This window comes from Pseudophryne corroboree, chromosome 2, assembly GCF_028390025.1.
Source record: "Pseudophryne corroboree isolate aPseCor3 chromosome 2, aPseCor3.hap2, whole genome shotgun sequence".
Taxonomy (NCBI): Eukaryota; Metazoa; Chordata; class Amphibia; order Anura; family Myobatrachidae; genus Pseudophryne; species Pseudophryne corroboree.
The window spans coordinates 497,917,095-497,939,128 of record NC_086445.1 but is presented as its reverse complement, the minus strand read 5'-3'; the positions used below and the strand labels follow the sequence as shown (position 1 = coordinate 497,939,128).

The 22,034-nt window shown below is 47.6% G+C and overlaps 1 protein-coding gene across 3 annotated transcripts in view; it reads right to left on the bottom strand.

The window, feature by feature from the left end:
• Nucleotides 1-6,217: 6,217 nt before the first annotated feature.
• Nucleotides 6,218-22,034, bottom strand: part of LOC135031020 (TATA-binding protein-associated factor 2N-like) — a 207,229-nt gene continuing 191,412 nt past the window's right edge. For all 3 annotated transcript variants that reach the window (XM_063953983.1, XM_063953981.1, XM_063953982.1), the window contains exons 13-16: nt 9,939-10,035; nt 9,763-9,848; nt 9,016-9,109; nt 6,218-6,520 (exon numbers count right to left, since the gene is read on the bottom strand). In XM_063953983.1, coding sequence (XP_063810053.1) covers nt 6,481-6,520; nt 9,016-9,109; nt 9,763-9,848; nt 9,939-10,035 — 317 coding nt within the window. In that variant the 3' untranslated portion in view covers nt 6,218-6,480. The remainder of the gene's footprint in view (nt 6,521-9,015; nt 9,110-9,762; nt 9,849-9,938; nt 10,036-22,034) is intronic.

Genomic DNA, 22,034 nt, shown 5'->3' with positions numbered 1-22,034 from the left:
TGAGGGAGTTGTCGGCAAGGCAGATTTGAGGAAACGGCGGGGGGGGGGGGGGGGGAGACGCCTCGATTTCCAGCCTGTACCCCTGGGATACTACTTGAAGGATCCAGGGATCCACCTGTGAGCGAGCCCACTGATCGCTGAAATTTTTGAGACGGCCCCCCACCGTACCTGGCTACGCCTGTGGAGCCCCCGCGTCATGCGGTGGACTCAGAGGAAGCGGGGGAAGAATTTTGATTCTGGGAACTGGCTGACTGGTGCAGCTTTTTCCCTCTTCCCTCGTCTCTGTGCAGAAAGGAAGCGCCTTTGATGCTTTTCTGAAGCCGAAAGGACTGTACCTGATAATACAGTGCTTTCTTAGGCTGTGAGGAAACCTGAGGTAAAAAAATTTCTTCCCAGCTGTTGCTGTGGATACGAGGTCCCAGAGACCATCCCCAAACAATTCCTCACCCTTATAAGGCTCTATGTGCCTTTTAAAGTCAGCATCACCTGTCCAGTGTCAGGTCTCTAATACCCTCCAGACAGAATGGCCATTGCATTAATTCTGGATGCCAGCCGGCAAAATATCCCTCTGTGCATCCCTCATATATAAGACGACGACGACTTATGTTCGCAAAATAGTATCCCTGTTTGACAGGGTTACAGACCACGCTGCAGCAGCACTATCTGCAGGTCTCAGTCTAGTACCCGAGTGTGTAAATACAGACTTCAGGATAGCCTCCTGCTTTTTATCAGCAGGTACCTTCAAAGTGGCCGTATCCTAAGACGGCAGTGCCACCTTTTTTGACAAACGTGTGAGCGCCTTATCCACCCTAGGGGATATCTCCCAGCGTAACTTATCCTCTGGCGGGAAAAGGTACGCCATCAGTAACTTTTTAGAAATTACCAGTTTATCGGGGGAACCCACGCTTTTTCACACTTCATTCACTCATTTGATGGGGGAACAAAACACTGCCTGCTTTTTTCCCCCCAAACATAAAACCCTTTTTTTTTTAGTGGTACTTGGGTTAATGTCAGAAATGTGTAACACATTTTTTATTGCCGGGATCATGTAACGGATGTTCCTAGTGGATTGTGTATATGTCTCAACCTCGTCGACACTGGAGTCAGACTCCGTGTCGACATCTGTCTGCCATCTGAGGGAGCGGGCGTTTTTGAGCCCCTGATGGCCTTTGAGACGCCTGGGCAGGCGCGGGCTGAGAAGCCGGCTGTCCCATAGCCGTTACGTCATCCAGCCTTTTATGTAAGGAGTTGACACTGTCCGTTAATACCTTCCACCTATCCATCCACTCTGGTGTCGGCCCCCAGGGGGCGACATCACATTTATCGGCATCTGCTCCGCCTCCACATAAGCCTCCTCATCAAACATGTCGACACAGCCGTACCGACACACAGCACACACACAGGGAATGCTCTGACTGAGGACAGGACCCCACACAGCCCTTTGGGGAGATAGAGAGAGAGTATGCCAGCACACACCAGAGCGCTATATAATGTAGGGATAAACACTATCACTGAGTGAATTTTCCCCAATAGCTGCTTGTATAAACAATATTGCGCCTAAATTTAGTGCCCCCCCTCTCTTTTTAACCCTTTGAGCCTGAAAACTACAGGGGAGAGCCTGGGGAGCCGTCTTCCAGCTACACTGTGAAGAGAAAATGGCGCCAGTGTGCAGAGGGAGATAGCTCCGCCCCTTTTTCGCTGACTTTTCTCCCGCTTTTTTATGGATTCTGGCAGGGGTAATTACCACATATATAGCCTCTGGGGCTATATATTGTGATTATTTTGCCAGCCAAGGTGTTTTTATTGCTGCTCAGGGCGCCCCCCCCCCCAGCGCCCTGCACCCTCAGTGACCGGAGTGTGAAGTGTGTATGAGGAGCAATGGCGCACAGCTGCAGTGCTGTGCGCTACCTTGGTGAAGACTGAAGTCTTCTGCCGCCGATTTTCCGGACCATCTTCATGCTTCTGGCTCTGTAAGGGGGACGGCGGCGCGGCTCCGGGAACGAACACCAAGGACGGGTCCTGCGGTCGATCCCTCTGGAGCTAATGGTGTCCAGTAGCCTAAGAAGCCCAAGCTAGCTGCAAGCAAGTTCGCTTCTTCTCCCCTTAGTCCCTCGTTGCAGTGAGCCTGTTGCCAGCAGGTCTCACTGTAAAATAAAAAACCTAACATATACTTTCTTTCTAGGAGCTCAGGAGAGCCCCTAGTGTGCATCCAGCTCGGCCGGGCACAGAAATCTAACTGAGGTCTGGAGGAGGGGCATAGAGGGAGGAGCCAGTGCACACCAGATAGTACCTAATCTTTCTTTTAGAGTGCCCAGTCTCCTGCGGAGCCCGTCTATTCCCCATGGTCCTTACGGAGTTCCCAGCATCCACTAGGACGTCAGAGAGTGTGGGAACCCACACAAGCCTCTGTTAGTGCATGAGCACAGAAAAAAACACCGAGGTACTCGGGGATATGGAGGGGTGGTGAGTTCTAAATTTAAATATTCAGTGCCCTGTTTCCTGCGGAAGCCGTCCATATCCCAAGAGTACTCCAGTGACCCCTAGTGGATGAAAATGAAACAGGAAGCATGGTTAAAATGACCTCCAGCCATGTGCTCATATTGTATAACATAGCAATACCAGGTTATAAAGACGTGCCCTTAACAGTAACATAAAGGAAGTCTTTTTCAATACAATGCAGCCTTCTTTTTTTTTTTACATAATTTATAATCTAGGCTTAACAGCCTGTCTAGTGCTGCTGCTGTGGGCATTATGTCCCCCCCCCCTTCAGCTGCGCTGCATGTAATGAGGACAGACCGCAGCAGCCCCGAGCGGTGTCTGAGCCGCCGCTACTTCCCCCCACCTAGCGTGAGCTCCCGTACTGAGCGATGAGCCGGGGAGCGCTGGCAGCAGCGGCTGTAGCGGGCGCTGCTGTAATATCTCCCTCTACAGCGGCGGGAGCTGGCGAGCGCGCTGATGGAGCAGCGGCTGGGAGCTGGGGAGCGGTGTGGAGCGCGGCAACAGGAATTAGCTCGCTGGCTCCCCTCTGCGCCGGATCCTCACACTGGCCGGCGGGTAGGGAGCGGCGGCTAGAGCGGGCGACTAGGGAGCGACGAGTGACAGGCAGCAGGGTATTAGCGGACGGCGGCGCGCAGTCCCCACACACGACGGGGCGGCAGCATGAGCTGACCGACCCGATTCCATACAATAAATACCTGTAATCCTGGGGTATGACGGGGCTTCTGCACACAAGCTCCGTCCAGTCCTTCCTGCAGCCTCAGCTGGAAATAGGCTATGAGGGTGCTCCTGTCTGAGGACTGACATGCCAAGAGCTGCATGCAGCAGGTTGTACAATCCCAGACCCAGAGCTTCTTTGTGTAAGCTGGGAAGGGATTGGCACCAATAAAAGGTAAAAATAATTCCAGCAAAAAGGTAAAAATAATTTAAAAGTAAAATATGTGGAGGAACTCCACGTGTGTGCTTCCATCCATGTGAGGCACCGAAAAAACACTGAGGTATTATAGGAGTATGGAGGGGAGGAGAGTTACTGATTTAAATATTCAGTGCCTGTCCTGCTAACACTGTCCATATCCCAAGAGTACTCCAGTGACCCCTAGTGGATGAAAAAGAAACAATTGTTGCCATTAATGAGCTGCATAGCTGAGAAGGCGCCTTTTCCTTTTTTTTCCCCCTTTTGACCGACAAGCTGAAAAACACACCAACTCCGCCCCCATCTTCAATGCAGAGGCACCAATCTCACCATTTTTTTGAATGGGTGCCCCATTTAAACCACCAGTTCATGTGCTGATAACATTGCTAACACAAACAAGCAGCTCGTGTGCTGATATGCTAACCGTGCAATGCCGCCACTACAGCGCGACACCGGCGCTGTCGGGACGTGGCCGCTCAGAGGAATCATTCCTCGCGCTGCCGCGGACCCAACAGAGGGGAGGGAAGATAAACTGTATGCGGCGTCTGTACTCTGTCCCCACACTGCTGCGCTGTGTACTGTCAGCGCAGCAGTGCAGGAGACTGTCACTGAGCGGGCACGCACTATTAAACACCTTCCCGGCTGCCGCACCATGCACTGAGCTGGCGCACACTATTATCCTCCCCGGCTGCTGCACCATGCCCTGACCGTGCGGCAGTGCAGGAAGACCGCGGAACGGGTCCCGCAGCTATCACGGCCAGCATAACCGGAAAGAGGGGAGGGAGACCAGCCGCTGTGCCTACAAGGAGGTTCACTCACCAAACCAGAGCCTCAGGATGCAGCTGTGGTGGGAGGAACAGTGCTTCTAGTGTTAAGCGCTGTTCTCCTGAAGCTTGCTGCTGGTGTGACCCGGACCCCACTTCTCTGGATAAGTGGCAAAGGGTGCCTGAGGCTAAGGGAACAAAGTCCCAAGAGAAAAAAAAGAAATCAAAGAAAAGAATATAAAAGATAACTGAACTGAATCTGTCAGTAGTGACTGGATCCCTCGGCACAAGTTCAAAACGGAGGGATGATATGGGGAGGTGGGGGGGGGGGGGGGGCGCGGGGGGCTGAGATTTGAGCCTGTTTCCCTTCTTCGTTTATTTAAAGTGCCAGCTCCCTGTAAGCCACCATCAACCTGCAGTCTTGAACTTGTGCCAGGGTCCCCTGGTGGCCATTGAAGGTGCACACACACTGTGCGATGTGTGCTTACGATTTGACTATAGTCAAACTCGTAAGAAAAGTTAGCACAGAGGTTCCCAAACTGTGTGCCGTGGCTCCCTGGGGTGCTTCGGGACACTTGCAAGGGTGCCTTTGGTTGGTGGTCCAGGACCAATTTAAATTATTCATGGTCAATATAACAGGCAAAACCAGTGCTGGTGGCTGCCAGTCATAAAATGTGGCCAATCAGAAGCAAATCTTGTCCCTCACCACACAACTGACCCTAAGGATGACATATAAACGCGATCTACTTAATGTAATATTTCTTTCTAAATTTCTCAATAAGAAATTTTTGGCCTAGGGGTGCCGCAAAAACAATTCTGATATTCTAGGGCGCCGTGATTCAAAAAAGTTTGGAAACCACTAAGTTAGCACATATAGCACCATGTGTACATAGCTTGCGTTACCAATGCATGCTCCCGTGGGGTCGATATCATAAGAAAATAGACACTGCAGGCAAGGCAATTTTGACTATATTGTGTACAATATAGTTTCTAGTATAGTTAAAATTGTATATAGTCAAAACTGGTGGTTCTGGGCTCCAGGGAGTTCAAGGGAAATCGCAAAGTCCAAATTGACACTTCTAATCTCACTGTGTATGCACCGTTAGGCTTTATTTTAGAATATTCACAATGAGATCTGCTTCCCGAGGCTGCTGATTGTTGCTAACCAGACAAACCACAGTCCTTTAGCTTGAAGCATAACCAGGATCTAGGAGAAGGGAAGCCCCTGCATTACAGAAAAATTACAACCTGACTAGAGCGTAGAGATCAAAAGGGAAAGAGCTGCTGCATAACCTAATGTTCTAATATGCTTACCTGCCTGTCTGTCAACTTAGAAAGTAACTAACCTATTGGAAAGGGCTGCCACGGGCTACTAAAAAAGGAGAAAACTGTCTGTTTTACAACTTCAAGAAATCAATTGAGCTATGCAACTACTGCTGAAGAGCAACTTTAACCCTTTCAGATATATGTAGGCTCACCATACCATACACTCCTAAATTACACAGGTTCTGTGGCTGGCTTAAATCAAGCCTACATTTCACGTGGTTTTTAATCAGCCATAGAACTTATAGTGTGGTATAATTTCTATTAGGTCTTCTGTCACCCAAAATGTTTTGTTGAGGTCCATATATCTAAGCTTATCATGCTATCCCTTTAAACCGGGACACCTGAATTACACAGGTTCTATGGCTGATTAAAAACAGTACAGAACTTATACAGTGTGGTATAATTTCTATTAGGTCTTCTGTCACCCAAAATGTTTTGTTGAGGTCCATATATCTAAGCTTATCATGCTATCCCTTTAAACCGGGACACCTGAATTACACAGGTTCTGTACTATTTGGTCAAAGTCTTTACACTATTTCTTCTCTACATACAGTGCAATATTCTTAAAAGGCAATACAGTAACATGATATTACAACCAGCATTTATAATTCAGCATAATGGGTGGAATTCGTTTGAAAAGTCAGTTGGGTGTCTGTTTTTCCTAACAACTGAATACCCCCCAATGAGTCCACCCGATTCAGAAAAGACTACAGACAAGTTAAAAAGAAGTAAATTTTTATTGTATTACAAAAACACACTTTTGGCAATATTCCATACTCTCATTTCCATTAGCCTAATTCAATAGGGGGGGCAGAATCGTTTAAATTGTGAATTTTTCCGTTGGTTAAAATGAAAAAAAAAATACCCTCACATTTTTTGGGACAGATCAAAACAAAGTAAATCAAGTAAGAATATTGTAACTTAGTTCTAAGTACACAGAGGCCCACATGTACAGCAGAAGACAAGGAGATGAACTTCAGATTAGTAAGGTCGGTTGCGCTGATCATTTCTAAAGTCATTCCTGACATGTAAGAGGGGAAAAAAAAAAAAAAAAAAAAGTTAGACTATATATAATTATGTCAATACTTTAAATACGCCACAAAAAAAACAACAACAATTTTTATGGGTGATTAACTCCTTCATGCAGAATATCTACCCACTTTACAGGCATTTCAGGAGCACTTGATAAAACATGGCTTCAAGTTAACTATACATTATAGTATTTGTAAGGAGACCAGATGCTATCCGTATCTGTGCAGGGCTTCAGAGTAAAATAACATTATTTCCTTTTGCTCTCCAGAGAGCCATCTCTGACTGGTGCCCGCATTATTGATCCGGTCCAGAAAACCGTAGTGAGAATAGTCTGAACACAATTATACAGGACATTTCTAATGAAGCTCCGCATGGTCTAGTAGTAAGTTAGCAAGGTAAACACTTAATCTACAAATGCTACATAAGAGTTATAGAAGGGTTTTGCGTTTAACAATTTAAACCAGGTGTTTTAAAAACGCACTGGACATTAAGTAAAATATTTAACAGATTACAACCTTTTTTTTTTTTTTTTTTTAAATAAACACAATTGTACAATTTATATAACAAAAAATAGCTCAGACCTCAAAAGGTCTCTAAAATGAAACCTCCGGCGGGTAGACTATAGGGCCTGATTCAGAGTAGCATTTAAACTAGGATTTATGTAAATCTCCTCTGGTGTGTGTACTGTGTCTGCGTACATGTGCAGGACCCATTCAGTTGCTCCCATTTTGTTGTAGCACCAGGCTCCAGTGTCTTCAGACGCATATTTCTGGAGCCCGCCATAGGAGTTCCAGTGATCTTTCTGAGTAAGCTTAGACTTGCTAAGATGGGCAATGGTGATCCGATGCTGCGCCATGGGACGCAGCACTTGAATCTGTGATGCCAGGGAGTTTTTCCTTCATAAGTCTCCTGTGGCCTTGCCATAATTTAGTAGCAGCGCTGCTACTACACTGCGTCAATATCTGAATCAAACCTATAGTCCTGAGTACTTACTGCAACCACAATTAGATTAGTCTATAAAATAAAATAATTTAGCATATAAATCAAACCTACTTATCGAGCAAGTGTGTGTCAGAGGGGTTGTGTGCTGGGTAGACACCTATGTCTCTCTTCTGGAGCTGAAGAACTAGTAAATAGGCTCGCATGAAACGCCGTTATGACCAATGATAGCTACATCTTTTGATAACACATCACTCCTGCAGTATGATCTCCACACTGCATGTAGTTTGTAGTATATCTGCTGCGTATGGTTTGCATTATATGAGCTTTAACGCCGGGACATGACTTGTGATGCCCTGGAGCCGAAATGAAAAGGTCCCAAAGAGCAGAGATGGAGATCCCCACTATACAGTAACTGTAGCTGAGGTGCTTGCACTGGAGTACCCATGGAAGATGGATTGCAGGTATTATCACTAACTGCAGGTGCAGGGAGCTTGACCAAGATGGAGCTAAACTTCACTCAGAGAATAAGATATGCTGTGAGCCATCAGGGAGAGGTTTAGCTGGCTAGGGAGTTTAGGAATACTGGAACTGTTAACGATAGTCCATAGGAGAGATTGTTGTCCAACAGTGAAATAAAAATCCTGACAAAAATGCCAGGTGAGTGTCGTAACGTGTAGGTGACACTCCCCCAATCATTTACAATCAGTCTGCACTTTAATTACCATTGGACACTGGACTATTGCTAACAATTTCAGGATTCCTAAACTCTTGGCTGCTAAACGTCTCCCAGCATATCTAATTCACTAAGTGTAGTTAAACTCCATCTCACACTCCGCGCACCATACATCAGTTGCTACTAACTTTCTTAATCTATTAAAACATTTCAACTGGAGACTACTACTTTCTTACGCCTGATGTCTCAGCATTATATACAAATATTCCTCATCTTAAAGAAAAGCAGTTAAATTGGCACTGGCCCAAAATCTCAGATATGCAGCGTGAATTTCTAGTTCATGCTATTAATTTCATATTCTATTTTTTTTTCTTCTGTTTGATGACACATTAGGGCTATCACTCATTTACGCACATAGGTATCTCTTTATAATATTAAGCCAGACTACCACCCTAAGACACACTTTTACCAGTGACCATCTCTATCTGCAAGTACTATATGCAGTTGGTCTTCCATTAAAAACAAATAATAAAAAAAAAACCCCAATCACCATCAACTGAAAGTTACAAAGTGGAAGCGATACACAGCATGCATAACCCTAAACTACCCTAGCTAAAAATCACATCATTAGACACATTGTAAATGTGGATGAAGAATGACCTAACTGGTAGTGTGTATTTTCCCCAACTACAGAACATGCCACAATGATGCCTGCAGTGCGCAGACTTACCAGCTCTCACCTAATTTGGCTATGCAGAGGTGAGCAACAGAATTGGCTCACACAGTGCAAGTTAAGAGCTACTGAACATGAAATATGTAAAACGGGGCAATACAAACAGATTATAGTAGCAATTTAACAGAAAGCTTACCTGCCACCCATTTTTCCTCCATATCCACCTCTGTCGCCACCTCTTCCACGTCCTCTAAATCCTCTTTCACCCCCATACCCACCTCTTCCACGATCTGTTGGATATAAGCAGAAAAACAAAAAGTCTCAAGACACAATATTATTCATATGGAAAACCCCTCAAGCAGGGAGTTATTTGCATTATAAGTTAGACTTCCGTGCAAAACCAGCCTGGTGGTTCCTTTACTCCACAGGGAAGGATGTGACCATTTGTATTCACCAATGCTCCCCTTACTCTATGGTTCTCTATTTCTGAAGGTTGGTATTTATGACAAACCAACTCTCATATTAACCCCTCACCCTGGTCCCGAACTTCTCACCCCACTTTCCAGGTTCACTCTCCTCCTGCTAGGACACAGAAAGGTCTATCCTCTAGAATGCAGCAGCACAACATTACTACATCTGCAACGCCTAAAATGGGAGCTGTGGTCGACATTTTTTACTCCTACATCACTGTGGCTGTGTAATATAACTATAATAAAAATGGTGCCCTGGGGCCAAACAGAGCAGTTCTGAACAGACCAGCTGAAGGACAGATTCTTGTTAGAACCTGCCAAAAAAGAAAGTTTCCCTGGGGAAAAGGAGCAAAGTAATGAGTGATTACCATAAATTCAACTGAACTGTTAGCATTTACAAACTTGCCAGTCTACAGGTCTATGGCAGACCAAACACAAAAATATATGTATATATTAAATGAGAACAAACAAACCCCCACTCTGCCTGGAATCTTCTGGCCTGGGTTCACTGCACTGGTTACAGGAATCTCTTCTGGCAAAGTTTACATTACCACAGGACCTGTGGAAAACCAGAACAGATCTCTTTAATCTTAAAATTAAGAATCTATAATACATAAATACATACTTATTCAACAAGCAAGGGACTTACGGATTTGGGCAGACCCAGTCTCCACCTTGTGGTGCACTACTGCCCCCCCTGAAAGAGCCACGGCCTCCAAAGCTGCCACCACCACCTCCTCTATGACCTGTGAAGAAAAATAGGATTTTAATACCAACTGGTAAATCCTTTTCTCGTAGTACATAAGGGATATTAGGGACAGATTAGTACGATGGGGTATAGACAGGTCCAAAGGAGCAAGTGCACTTTACATTTCTTCAACTGGGTGTGCTGGCTCCTCCCCTCTATGCCCCCTCCCACAGGCAGTTATAGGTAAAACAGGACATACTTGAGAGGAGACAGACTATAACATAACTGGGCCAGCAACAGCTGGCAACAGAAAACAGCTTAACAGGAAACACATAACCGAGAACCTGCAGAAAGTCACCGCACAAAGGTGGGCGCCCAATATCCCTTATGGACTACGAGAAAAGGATTTAGGGGTAGGTATTAAAATCCTATTTTCTCTAGCATCCATAAGGGATATTGGGGACAGATTAGTACGATGGGGACGGCCCAAAGCTTCCAGAACTGGCAGGAACGTTTGGAGATTGCTGCAGCACCGCCTGCCCAAACTGGGTATCCTCTTTGGCCAGGATATCAAATTTTTTGATTTCACAAAGGTGTTCTTCCCTGACCAGGTAGCCCTCAGCATAGTTTCAAGGACGAGACTCCATGGGCAGCCACCCAGGAAGAGCCCACTGACCTTGTAGAGTGGGCCTTCAGAGACTTAGGAACAGGTAAGGCTGCCGACACATAGGCCTGTTGGATAGTAAGCCTAAACCAACGAGCAAGAGACTGCTTTGAAGCAGGACAACCCTTTTTCTGCGCATCAGAGTACGAACAAAGAAACAGTCTGTCCCGAGCTGTGCGCCTGACAGATCTTCAAAGTACACGCAACATCCAAAGACTTCGGAGGAGCCGAAGCGTCAGTACAGAACGGAACCACAAATGGTTAATTCAGGTGGAACGTGGAGACAACCTTCGGCAGGAACTGCTGTCTAGTCCGGAGCTCCGCTCTGTACTTGTAAAAGACCAAGTAGGGACTTTTACACGATAAGGCCCCTAATTCTGAGACACCGCTAGCAGAAGCCAGGGCAAATATAATCACAGTCTTCCACGTGAAGTACTTGTCTACTACAGTCATCAGAGGCGCAAACCAGGACGACTGTAGAAAGCGTAACACATCCAAATCCCAAGGTGCCGTAGATGGCACAGAGGTTGTATGTGAAGCACCCCTTGCAAGAAGGTCTGAACTTAAGGCAGGCTAGCCAACTTCTTCTGGAAGATGGAAAGAGCTGAAATCTTAACCTTAATGGATCCAAGACGTAAGCCTTTATCCACCCCAGTCTGTAGGAAACAAAGGAATTGTCCCAAGTCGAATTCTGCAGATGGATATGTGCGTTCCTCACACCAAGAAACATATCTCCGCCAGATATGATATTGTTTTGACGTCACAGAGGGGGGGGGGGGGCAGTGTCATGAGAGGAGACAGAGAAGGAACGATCAGAGGTAAGACAGCTTCACGCAGACAAAGTGAAGGAGAGGGTGGTCCACAGTGTCAAAAGCAGTAGAGAGGTCAAGTGGAATAAGCAGAGAGTAGTGGCCCTTAGATTTGGCTTCATGGAGGTCATTGCAGACTTTTGTAAGGGCAGTTTCAGTGGAGTGGAGAGGACAGAAACCAGACTAGAATGGGTCAAACAGTGAGTGTGAGGACAGAAAGGCAGTTAGACAATATGCTCAAGGAGGGAGTTGACAGTGGCAAAGAGGCGTCGGGGGTTGGAAGACTTGGTAGAGATGAGAATTTTGAAGTATAAATGATTAGCAAGGTAAAGGGCAGCACTGAAAGACGAGAGCATAAAAGTTTGAAATGCAGGAATATGTATAAAGGAGGTGGTATGTCCTAATGTGCACAGGTGATAGCAGCCAATTAAGAAATTGCCAATAGGAGAATTTCCCCACAACTCCCAAAATGTGTGTGTGTGAACAAGCGGTGAGCAATATCTATATAGGTGCTGATTCTGTTAGATAAGGGGTGTATACGTTCCTTAACTATGTTTCAAGGCGGTGTCAAATCACGCAATCCTCCTCCTCTCTCCTTATAGCAGTCGTCGCGCAGTTTCCTTCAATGAAATCTTTTCCACATGCACCATAAAATATAGAAGATAGAAAAACCGCATAGCATAATACGTTATTATGCTATGCGTTTTTTCTACTATCTTCTATGTGGAAAGATTTCATTGAAGGAAACTGCGTGACGACTGCTATAAGGAGGGAGAAGGAGGATTGCGTGATTTGACACCACCTTGAAACAGAGTTTAGTAACGTATACACCCCTTATCTAACAGAATCAGCGCCTATATAGATATTGCTCACCGCTTGTTCACACATATTGAAATGCAGGAAGTCTGCTTTAGAGTGTGATTTCCTCCACTGTCTCTTATTCATCTTTGTATAAAATTGTTGGGAAAAATGGTGGCCTCGTACGAGGCGATACAGTTTGGAAGGTTCCATGCCAGACCCTTCCAATTGGACATCCTGAACAAGTGGTCCGGTTCACATCTTAAGATGCACCGGATGATTCAGCCATCACCCTAGGCCAGGATTTCACTCATGTGGTGGCTAGTCTTCCAACCTGCTGGAAGGTCGACGCTTTGGGATTCAGGATTGGATCCTCCTCTCGACGGATGCGAGCCTAAGAGGATGTGGAGATGTCACCGAGGGGGCGCAGTTCCAGGGCAGGTGGTTCTGCGGGATGCCTGCGCTTGTAAAGCCCGCCAAATGTGTGTGGGCTGCTGGCCTTGTGATACTGCGCTGTGGCAGCTCACGATCGCTGCTTGCCTGCTCCCCCCGCTGTTTGTGCACAGCGCGAGCAGCTGCTCGTAGGAAGGAGAGGTCTGCCTGCACTCTATTTCAGCTCACTGGACGCATGGCGCAGTTAACAGGGTGTAATACATTCACCCTTTCTGGAGCCTCAGGAAGGAAGGCAGCCGCTCTGTGGAGGAACAGTGCCTCTCTGATATTCGCTGTTTCTCAGCTGCAGTGTCCGCTGCAGTAGCTGAAGGGACCCGGACCCCACTTCTCTATCTAAGTGGCGAAGGGTCTCCTGAAGCTCTGAAGTTAAGAAAACGTAAAGTAAAAAAAAAAAAAAAAAAAATTTAAGATTTTACTCACCGGTAAATCTATTTCTCGAAGTCCGTAGTGGATGCTGGGGACTCCGTAAGGACCATGTGGAATAGACTGGCTCCGCAGGAGACTAGGCACTCTAAGAAAGATTTAGTACTACTGGTGTGCACTGGCTCCTCCCTCTATGCCCCTCCTCCAGACCTCAGTTAAGGAAACTGTGCCCGGAAGAGCTGACATTATAAGGAAAGGATTTTGGAATCCAGGGTAAGACTCATACCAGCCACACCAATCACACCGTATAACTTGTGATAAACTTACCCAGTCAACAGTATGAACAACAGAGCATCAACAATGGATGCCCACATAACATAACCCTTTATTAAGCAATAACTATGTACACGTATTGCAGAAAATCCGCACTTGGGATGGGCGCCCAGCATCCACTACGGACTACGAGAAATAGATTTACCGGTGAGTAAAATCTTATTTTCTCGAACGTCCTAGTGGATGCTGGGGACTCCGTAAGGACCATGGGGATTATACCAAAGCTCCCAGACGGGCGGGAGAGTGCGGATGACTCTGCAGCACCGAATGGGCAAACACAAGGTCCTCCTCAGCCAGGGTATCAAACTTGTAGAACTTAGCAAATGTGTTTGTACCCGACCAAGTAGCTGCTCGGCAAAGCTGTAATGCCGAGACCCCTCGGGCAGCCGCCCAAGAGGAGCCCACCTTCCTTGTGGAATGGGCTTGCACTGATTTTGGATGCGGCAAACCAGCCGCAGAATGAGCCTGCTGAATCGTGCTACAGATCCAGCGAGCAATGGTTTGCTTTGAAGCAGGAGCACCCAGCTTGTTGGATGCATACAGGATAAACAGCGAGTCAGTCTTCCTGACACAAGCCGTCCTGGCTACATAGATCTTCAAAGCCCTGACTACATCAAGCAACTTGGAATCCTCCAAGTCACGAGTAGCCGCAGGCACCACAATAGGTTGGTTCAAATGAAAAGATGACACCACCTTCGGCAGAAATTGCGGACGAGTCCGTAATTCTGCCCTGTCCATATGGAAAACCAGATAAGGGCTTTTACATGACAAAGCCGCCAATTCTGACACACGCCTAGCCGAAGCTAAGGCCAATAGCATGACCACCTTCCACGTGAGATACTTTAGCTCCACGGTCTTAAGTGGCTCAAACCAGTGGGATTTCAGGAAACCCAACACCACGTTGAGATCCCAAGGCACTGGTGGCACAAAAGGGGGCTGAATATGCAGCACTCACTTAACAAAAGTCAACTTCAGGAAGAGAAGCCAGTTCCTTTTGAAAGAAAATGGATAGGGCCGAAATCTGGACCTTTATGGACCCCAACTTCAGGCCAATAGTCACTCCAGACTGTAGGAAGTGCAGGAACCGACCCAGCTGGAATTCCTCTGTAGGGGCCTTCCTGGCCTCACACCAGGCAACATATTTTCGCCATATACGGTGATAGTGTCTTGCTGTCACGTCCTTCCTAGCCTTTATCAGCGTAGGAATAACTTCCTCCGGAATGCCTTTTTTCGCTAGGATCCTGCGTTCAACCGACATGCCGTCAAACGCAGCCGCGGTAAGTCTTGGAACAGACAGGGCCCCTGTTGCAACAGGTCCTGTCTGAGAGGCAGAGGCCACGGGTCCTCTGTGAGCATTTCTTGCAGTTCCGGGTACCAAGTCCTTCTTAGCCAATCCGGAACAATGAGTATTGTTCTCACTCCTCTTTTTCTTACGATTCTCAGCACCTTGGGTATGAGAGGAAGAGGAGGAAACACATAGACCGACTGGAACACCCATGGTGTTACTAGTGCGTCCACAGCTGTCGCCTGAGGGTCTCTTGACCTGGCGCAATACCTTTGTAGCTTTTTGTTGAGACGGGACGCCATCATGTCTACCTGTGGCAGTTCCCATCGATTTGTAATCTGAGTGAAGACTACGTGATGAAGTCCCCACTCTCCCGGGTGGAGGTCGTGCCTGCTAAGGAAGTCTGCTTCCCAGTTGTCCACTCCCGGAATGAACACTGCTGACAGTGCTAGCACGTGATTCTCCGCCCAACGAAGAATCCTGGTGGCTTCTGCCATCGCCACTCTGCTTCTTGTGCCGCCCTGGCGGTTTACATGAGCCACTGCGGTGATGTTGTCTGAATCAGCACCGGTTGGTTGCGAAGCAGAGGCTCCGCTTGACTCAGGGCGTTGTATATGGCCCTTAGTTCCAGGATATTTATGGGCAGACAAGCCTCCTGACTTGACCACAACCCTTGGAAGTTTCTTCCCTGAGTGACTGCCCCCCACCCTCGGAGGCTCGCAACTGTGGTCACCAGGACCCAGTCCTGTATGCCAAACCTGCGGCCCTCGAGAAGGTGAGCACTCTGTAGCCACCACAGAAGAGACACCCTGGCCCTCGGGGACAGGGTGATCAGCCGATGCATCTGAAGATGCGATCCGGACCACTTGTCCAACAGATCCCACTGAAAGATCCTCGCATGGAACCTGCCGAAGGGAATGGCTTCGTATGATGCCACCATCTTTCCCAGGACTCGCGTGCAGCGATGCACCGACACCTGTTTCGGTCTTAAGAGGTCTCTGACTAGAGTCATAAGCTCTTGAGCCTTCTCCGCCGGAAGAAACACCTTCTTCTGGTCCGTGTCCAGAATCATGCCCAGAAAAGGCAGACGCATTGTAGGAATCAGCTGCGACTTTAGGATATTCAGAATCCAGCCGTGCTGTTGCAACACTTCCTGAGAGTGTGCTACGCTGATTAGCAACTGCTCTCTGGACCTCGCCTTTATGAGGAGATCGTCCAAGTATGGGATAATTGTGACTCCTTGCTTTCGAAGGAGCACCATCATTTCTGCCATTACCTTGGTAAATATTCTCGGTGCCGTGGAGAGCCCAAACGGCAACGTCTGGAATTGGTAATGACAGTCCTGTACCACAAATCTGAGGTACTCTTGATGAGGTGGATAAATGGGGACATGCAAGTAAGCATCCTTGACGTCCAGAGACACCATAAAATCCCCCTCTTCCAGGCTTGCAATGACCGCTCTGAGCGATTCCATTTTGAACTTGAATCTTTTCAGATAAATGTTCAGGGACTTTAAATTCAATATGGGTCTGACCGAACCGTCCGGTTTCAGTACCACAAACATTGTGGAATAGTATCCTCTTCCTTGTTGAAGGAGGGGAACCTTTACCACCACCTGCTGAGATATAACTTGTGAATTGCCGCAAACACTACTTCCCGTTCCATGGGGGAAGCTGGCAGGGCCGATTTGAGGTAACGGTGAGGGGGCATCACTTCGAATTCCAGGTTGTATCCCTGAGACACAATCTGTATAGCCCAGGGATCCACTTGTGAGCGAACCCACTGGTGGCTGAAATTTCGGAGACGCGCCCCCACCGCTCCTGTGGAGCCCCAGCGTCATGCGGTGGATTTAGTGGAAGCCGGGGAGGACTTCTGTTCCTGGGAACTAGCTGTATAGTGCAGCTTCTTTCCTCTACCCCTGCCTCTGGCAAGAAAGGACGCACCTCTGACCTTCTTGCTTCTTTGTGATCGAAAGGACTGCATTTGGTAATACGGTGCTTTCTTAGGCTGTGAGGGAATATATGGCAAAAAATTTGACTTCCCAGCCGTAGCTGTGGAAACTAGGTCCGAGAGACCGTCCCCAAACAATTCCTCACCCTTGTATGGTAACACCTCCATGTGCTTTTTGGAGTCGGCATCACCTGTCCATTGCCGAGTCCACAGGACCCTTCTGGCAGAAATTGACATTGCATTTATTCTAGAGCCCAGTAGGCAAATGTCCCTCTGGGCATCCCTCATATATAGGACAGCGTCTTTTATATGCCCCAGGGTCAGTAAAATGGTATCCTTGTCTAAGGTATCCATTTCCTCAGACAGATTATCTGTCCATGCTGCTACAGCACTACACATCCACGCCGACGCAATTGCCGGCCTCAGTAGAGTACCTGAATGTGTATAAACAGACTTCAGAATACTTTCCTGCTTCCTATCTGCAGGATCCTTTAGGGCGGCCGTATCCTGTGACGGCAAGGCCACCTTCTTAGATAAGCGTGTCAGAGCTTTATCTACCCTAGGGGAGGATTCCCAGCTCATCCTGTCCGTTGGCGGGAAAGGGTACGCCATAAGTAACCTTTTGGAAATCAGCACTTTCTTATTGGGGGAATCCCACGCTTTCTCACATAATTCATTTAACTCATGTGAAGGGGGAAGAGTCACCTCTTGCTTTTTCTCCCCATACATATAAACCCTCTTGTCAGAGACAGGGTTTACCTCTGATATGTGCAATACATCCTTCATTGCTATAATCATGTAGCGGATGGCTTTAGCCATTTTAGGCTGCAATGTTGCATCATCGTCATTAACACTGGAGTCAGAATCCGTGTCGATATCTGTGTCAACAATTTTGGATAGTGGGCGCTTCTGAGACCCTGACGGCCTCTGCGCTGTAGGATCAGGCATGGGCTGAGACCCCGACTATCCCAAGGCATCAGCTTTATCCAACCTTTTATGCAAGGAGTTTACATTATCATTTAACACCTTCCACATATCCATCCAATCAGGTGTCGGCGCCGTCGGCGGAGACACGTCATTCATCTGCACTTGCTCTGCCTCCACATAGCCCTCTTCGTCAAACATGTCGACACACGCGTACCGACACCACACACACAGGGGATGCTCTATATGAGGACAGGACCCCCACAAGGCCTTTTGGAGAGACAGAGAGAGAGTATGCCAGCACACACCCCAGCGCTATATGACCCAGGAATCACACAGTAACTTAGTGTTTACCCAGTAGCTGCTGTATATATGATTAATGCGCTAAATTTATATGCCCCCCCTCTTTTTACCCTTTTTACCGTGAGTCTGCAGGGGAAAGCCTGGGGAGCTTCCTCTCAGCGGAGCTGTGGAGAGAAAATGGCGCTGGTGAGTGCTGAGGAAGAAGGCCCCGCCCCCTCAGCGGCGGGCTTCTCCCGCGATTTTGTGTAAAATTAATGGCGGGGGCTCATGCATATAACAGTGTCCAACTGTATATATGCTGCTTTTGCCAGGAGGTACTTAATTGCTGCCCAGGGCGCGCGCCCGCCCCGCGCCCCCCCCCCCCTACAGTGACCGGAGTGTGTGGGTTTGTGTGGGCGCAATGGCGCACAGCTGCAGTGCTGTGCGCTACCTCATATGAAGACAGGAGTCTTCTGCCGCCGATTTTGACGTCTTCTTGCTTCAACCCGCCGGCTTCTGTCTTCGCGAGGGGGACGGCGGCGCGGCTCCGGGAACGGACGACAAGGTTAGGTTCCTGTGTTCGATCCTCTGGAGCTAATGGTGTCCAGTAGCCTAAGAAGCGCAACCTAGCCGCAGTTAGTAGGTTTGCTTCTCTCCCCTCAGTCCCACGTAGCAGAGAGTCTGTTGCCAGCAGAAGCTCTCTGAAAATAAAAAACCTTACTAAAATACTTTCTATTAGCAAGCTCAGGAGAGCTCACTAAAATGCACCCAGCTCTGTCCGGGCACAGATTCTAACTGAGGTCTGGAGGAGGGGCATAGAGGGAGGAGCCAGTGCACACCAGTAGTACTAAATCTTTCTTAGAGTGCCCAGTCTCCTGCGGAGCCCGTCTATTCCCCATGGTCCTTACGGAGTCCCCAGCGTCCACTAGGACGTTAGAGAAAAAAAAAAAAAACACACACTAAGTGAAGCTGGAGCTCAGCCAGCATGACCAGCTCCCACGGCACAAATTAAAAACTGAAGGATGATGGGGGATAGAGGGGGAGGAGCTTGTTTCACTTCTGTATTAAAGTGCCCAGCAACCCTGATAATCTCATTCAGATCTCTTCCACACTCCTACCCCTATCCTGTGCCCTCTGGAATGTCGGATTGTTTGCAACAAACTGGCCCCCACTCATGACCCTTTCTTTTCCAACTCCCTGCATCTCCTAGCCATTACTGAAACCTGGATTACCCCCTCTAACACTACTCCTGCTGCTCTCTCTGCTGGGGGCCTCACATTCTCACACACGCCCCAACCTGGGGGTCCCATGGTCCTTTTTCCCCCTCTAGCTACACATACCAACTTATACCTCCAGAACCACCCCTTACATTCTCTACATTTGAGGTCCATGAGATACGCCTCTACCAATCTTCGAGTTGCTGTCCTTTACCGTCCCTCTGGCATTTCCTCCAAATTCGACAACTTTGCTTCCTGGCAACCTCACTTCCTCTTCTGACATTCCCTCCATTATCCAAGGTGATTTCAACATCCCTATCGATAACCCCACAAAATCACCAGCCTCTAAACTGCTTAACCTCACCTCTTCACTTGGTCTCTCCCAGTGGACCTCTTCACCCTCACATGTGAAAGGGAGCTCACTGGATCTGGTTTTCACTCACCGTTGCGATATTTCTGATTTCTCCAACTCCCCTTTTGCCCTCTCTGACCACCACCTGCTCTTTCAACTTATCTATCTCTGCTTCCCCATCGCTCCCTCCTAAGGCTACCATCACTAGGTGTAACATTGAGGCTATTGACACCTCACCACTATCATCCCTGTTCGACTCACTTCTCTCTCTCATGCCCTGAACAAGCCACATCCCTATACAATGCATCTTTTACTTCTGCCCTTGACTCCACCAACCACTATTCACCCTCGCAACCCCTCAAACCTGGCACACCAAATGCACCAGATATCTTCAAAAATGCTCACGTACTACTGAGAGACAGTGGAGGAAATCACACTAAGGCAGACTTCCTCCATTTCAAACTTATGCTCTCGTCATTCAGTGCTGCCCTTCGCCTTGCTAATCATTCATACTTCAAAAATTCTCATCTCTACCAAGTCTTCCAACTCCGACGCCTCTTTGCCACTATTAACTCCCTCCTCTGCCCACCACCTCGCCAATCCTCATTGTCTGCTCTTGACTGCCACTTATTTTACATCCAAGATTGACTCCATACATCAGGACATCACATCCTACCAGACTAGCAACCAGCTATCATCCATCCCCTTCCCTCTCACCAACTCGGACATCTTTCTACCAGGTATGTGGTAAGGAAGTCATGGCCATCATCCGTTCCCCCCCCACTTGACCCTATTTTCTCCCACCTCCTCCGCTAACTCTTTCTGCCTGTTCCCATCTTGCCCACCTTCTCAATCTCTCCCACTCTCATCAGGCACTGTCATCTGCCTTCAAGCATGCTCGTTTCCCCTATCCTTAAGAAAACTACCCTTGAGCCAAACACCCTCTCCAACTATCGAAACATCTCTCCTCCCTGTTGCCTCCAAAATACTTGAGCGTATTGTCTAACTGCCTCACTGCCTTTCTGTCCTCACATTCACTGTTTGACCCATTCCAGTCAAGTTTCCGTCCTCCCCACTGAAACGGCCCTTACAAAAGTCTGCAATGACCTCCATGCAGCCAAATCTAAGGGCCACTACTCTCTGCTTATTCTACTTGACCTCTCTGCTGCTTTTGACACTGTGGACCACCCTCTCCTTCTGCAAATCCTTCACTCTTGGTCTGCGTGATACTGCCCTTTCTGGCTGTCCTATCTCTGATCGTTCCTTCTCTGTCTCCTCTCATGACACTACCTCCCCCCACTTCCACTAACTGTTGGTGTCCTCCAAGGTTCTGTTCTTGGTCCTCTCGCTATACGTCCTCTTTAGGTGAACTGAGTTTTTAACTTCCAATATTACCTCTATGCTGATGAGGCTCAAATCTACCTTTCCTCCCTTGATCTCTCTTCACTCATACCTCCAACTTTCTCTCTGCTATCTCTTCCTGGATGTCCCAGCGCTTTCTTAAACTCAACATGTCCAAGACTGAGCTGATCAACTACCCACCCTCCCGCAGAACCTCACCTCCCACAATCTCATTAGCTATTGATGGCACGACTATCACCTCTAGCATCCAAGTACGCGGTCCCTCTCCTTCAAACCACACATTCAGCACCTTTAACAAACCTGTCATTTTCATCTCAAATATTTGCAGGATCAGACCCTTGCTCACCCAGGATGCCACAAAGACCATTATCCACTCACTGATCATTTCCAGACTGGATTACTATAATCTCCTAACTGGCCTCGGTAACAATTACCTCTCCAATCCAATCTATCCTCAATGCTGCAGCCTGGCTCATCTACCTCAAATGCACTACATCCACCTCCCCTACAAGCTTTTCACTGGCTTCCCTTACAGAAACCAATCCAAACGTCTCACACAAGCGTAACCGTCTCTCTCGGCACAATGCTAAAAACTGAGGGATGATTGGGGATTCAAACTTCTTTAAAATTTAAAAAGTTACACCCATCCATACCCCATGGTCAGCATGTTCCAGTGTCCCCTAGTGGCTGAGAAATAGGTTTTGACCGGAAGGACTACTTAAAACATAACAAGACAAAAATAAAAGTAGACAGATGGAGAAACACAAAGACCTTCTAAACATATAACAGGCACACAGGAACATTCAATGCAGAAAATAATGGGAAATGAGTGCTTAACAGACCAGACCACTATAAGCAGGCAGGAGCTGCATATATAACCTGACTGCTGGAGGAGAAGAGGTATACAGGGAAAAGGCACTGAGGAAGATGGCTGTCCAGAGTCTGAGGTAGGGGAAGTAAGCAGGGACGACCCTATGGAAGGATGCCTGCTTCAGTGAAATTAACCTTGATGTGCAGGTCACAGTGAATTCTGCTGTAAGCTGGGTACGCTAACCATGTTTTTTTTATCTAAGAGCACAGTCTGGAAATCTGTAGGAGTGGTCTGTAGAAATTTTTTTTGTGGTGGACCCTAAAGAAACCTTTATATGTGCATCTTACTTCACTTAGGTGTGAGTACAATAATAGGATTTTGGTACTTACCAGGTAAATCCTTTTCTTTGAATCCATAGGGGGCACTGGAGTACTCTTGGGATATGGACAGCTTC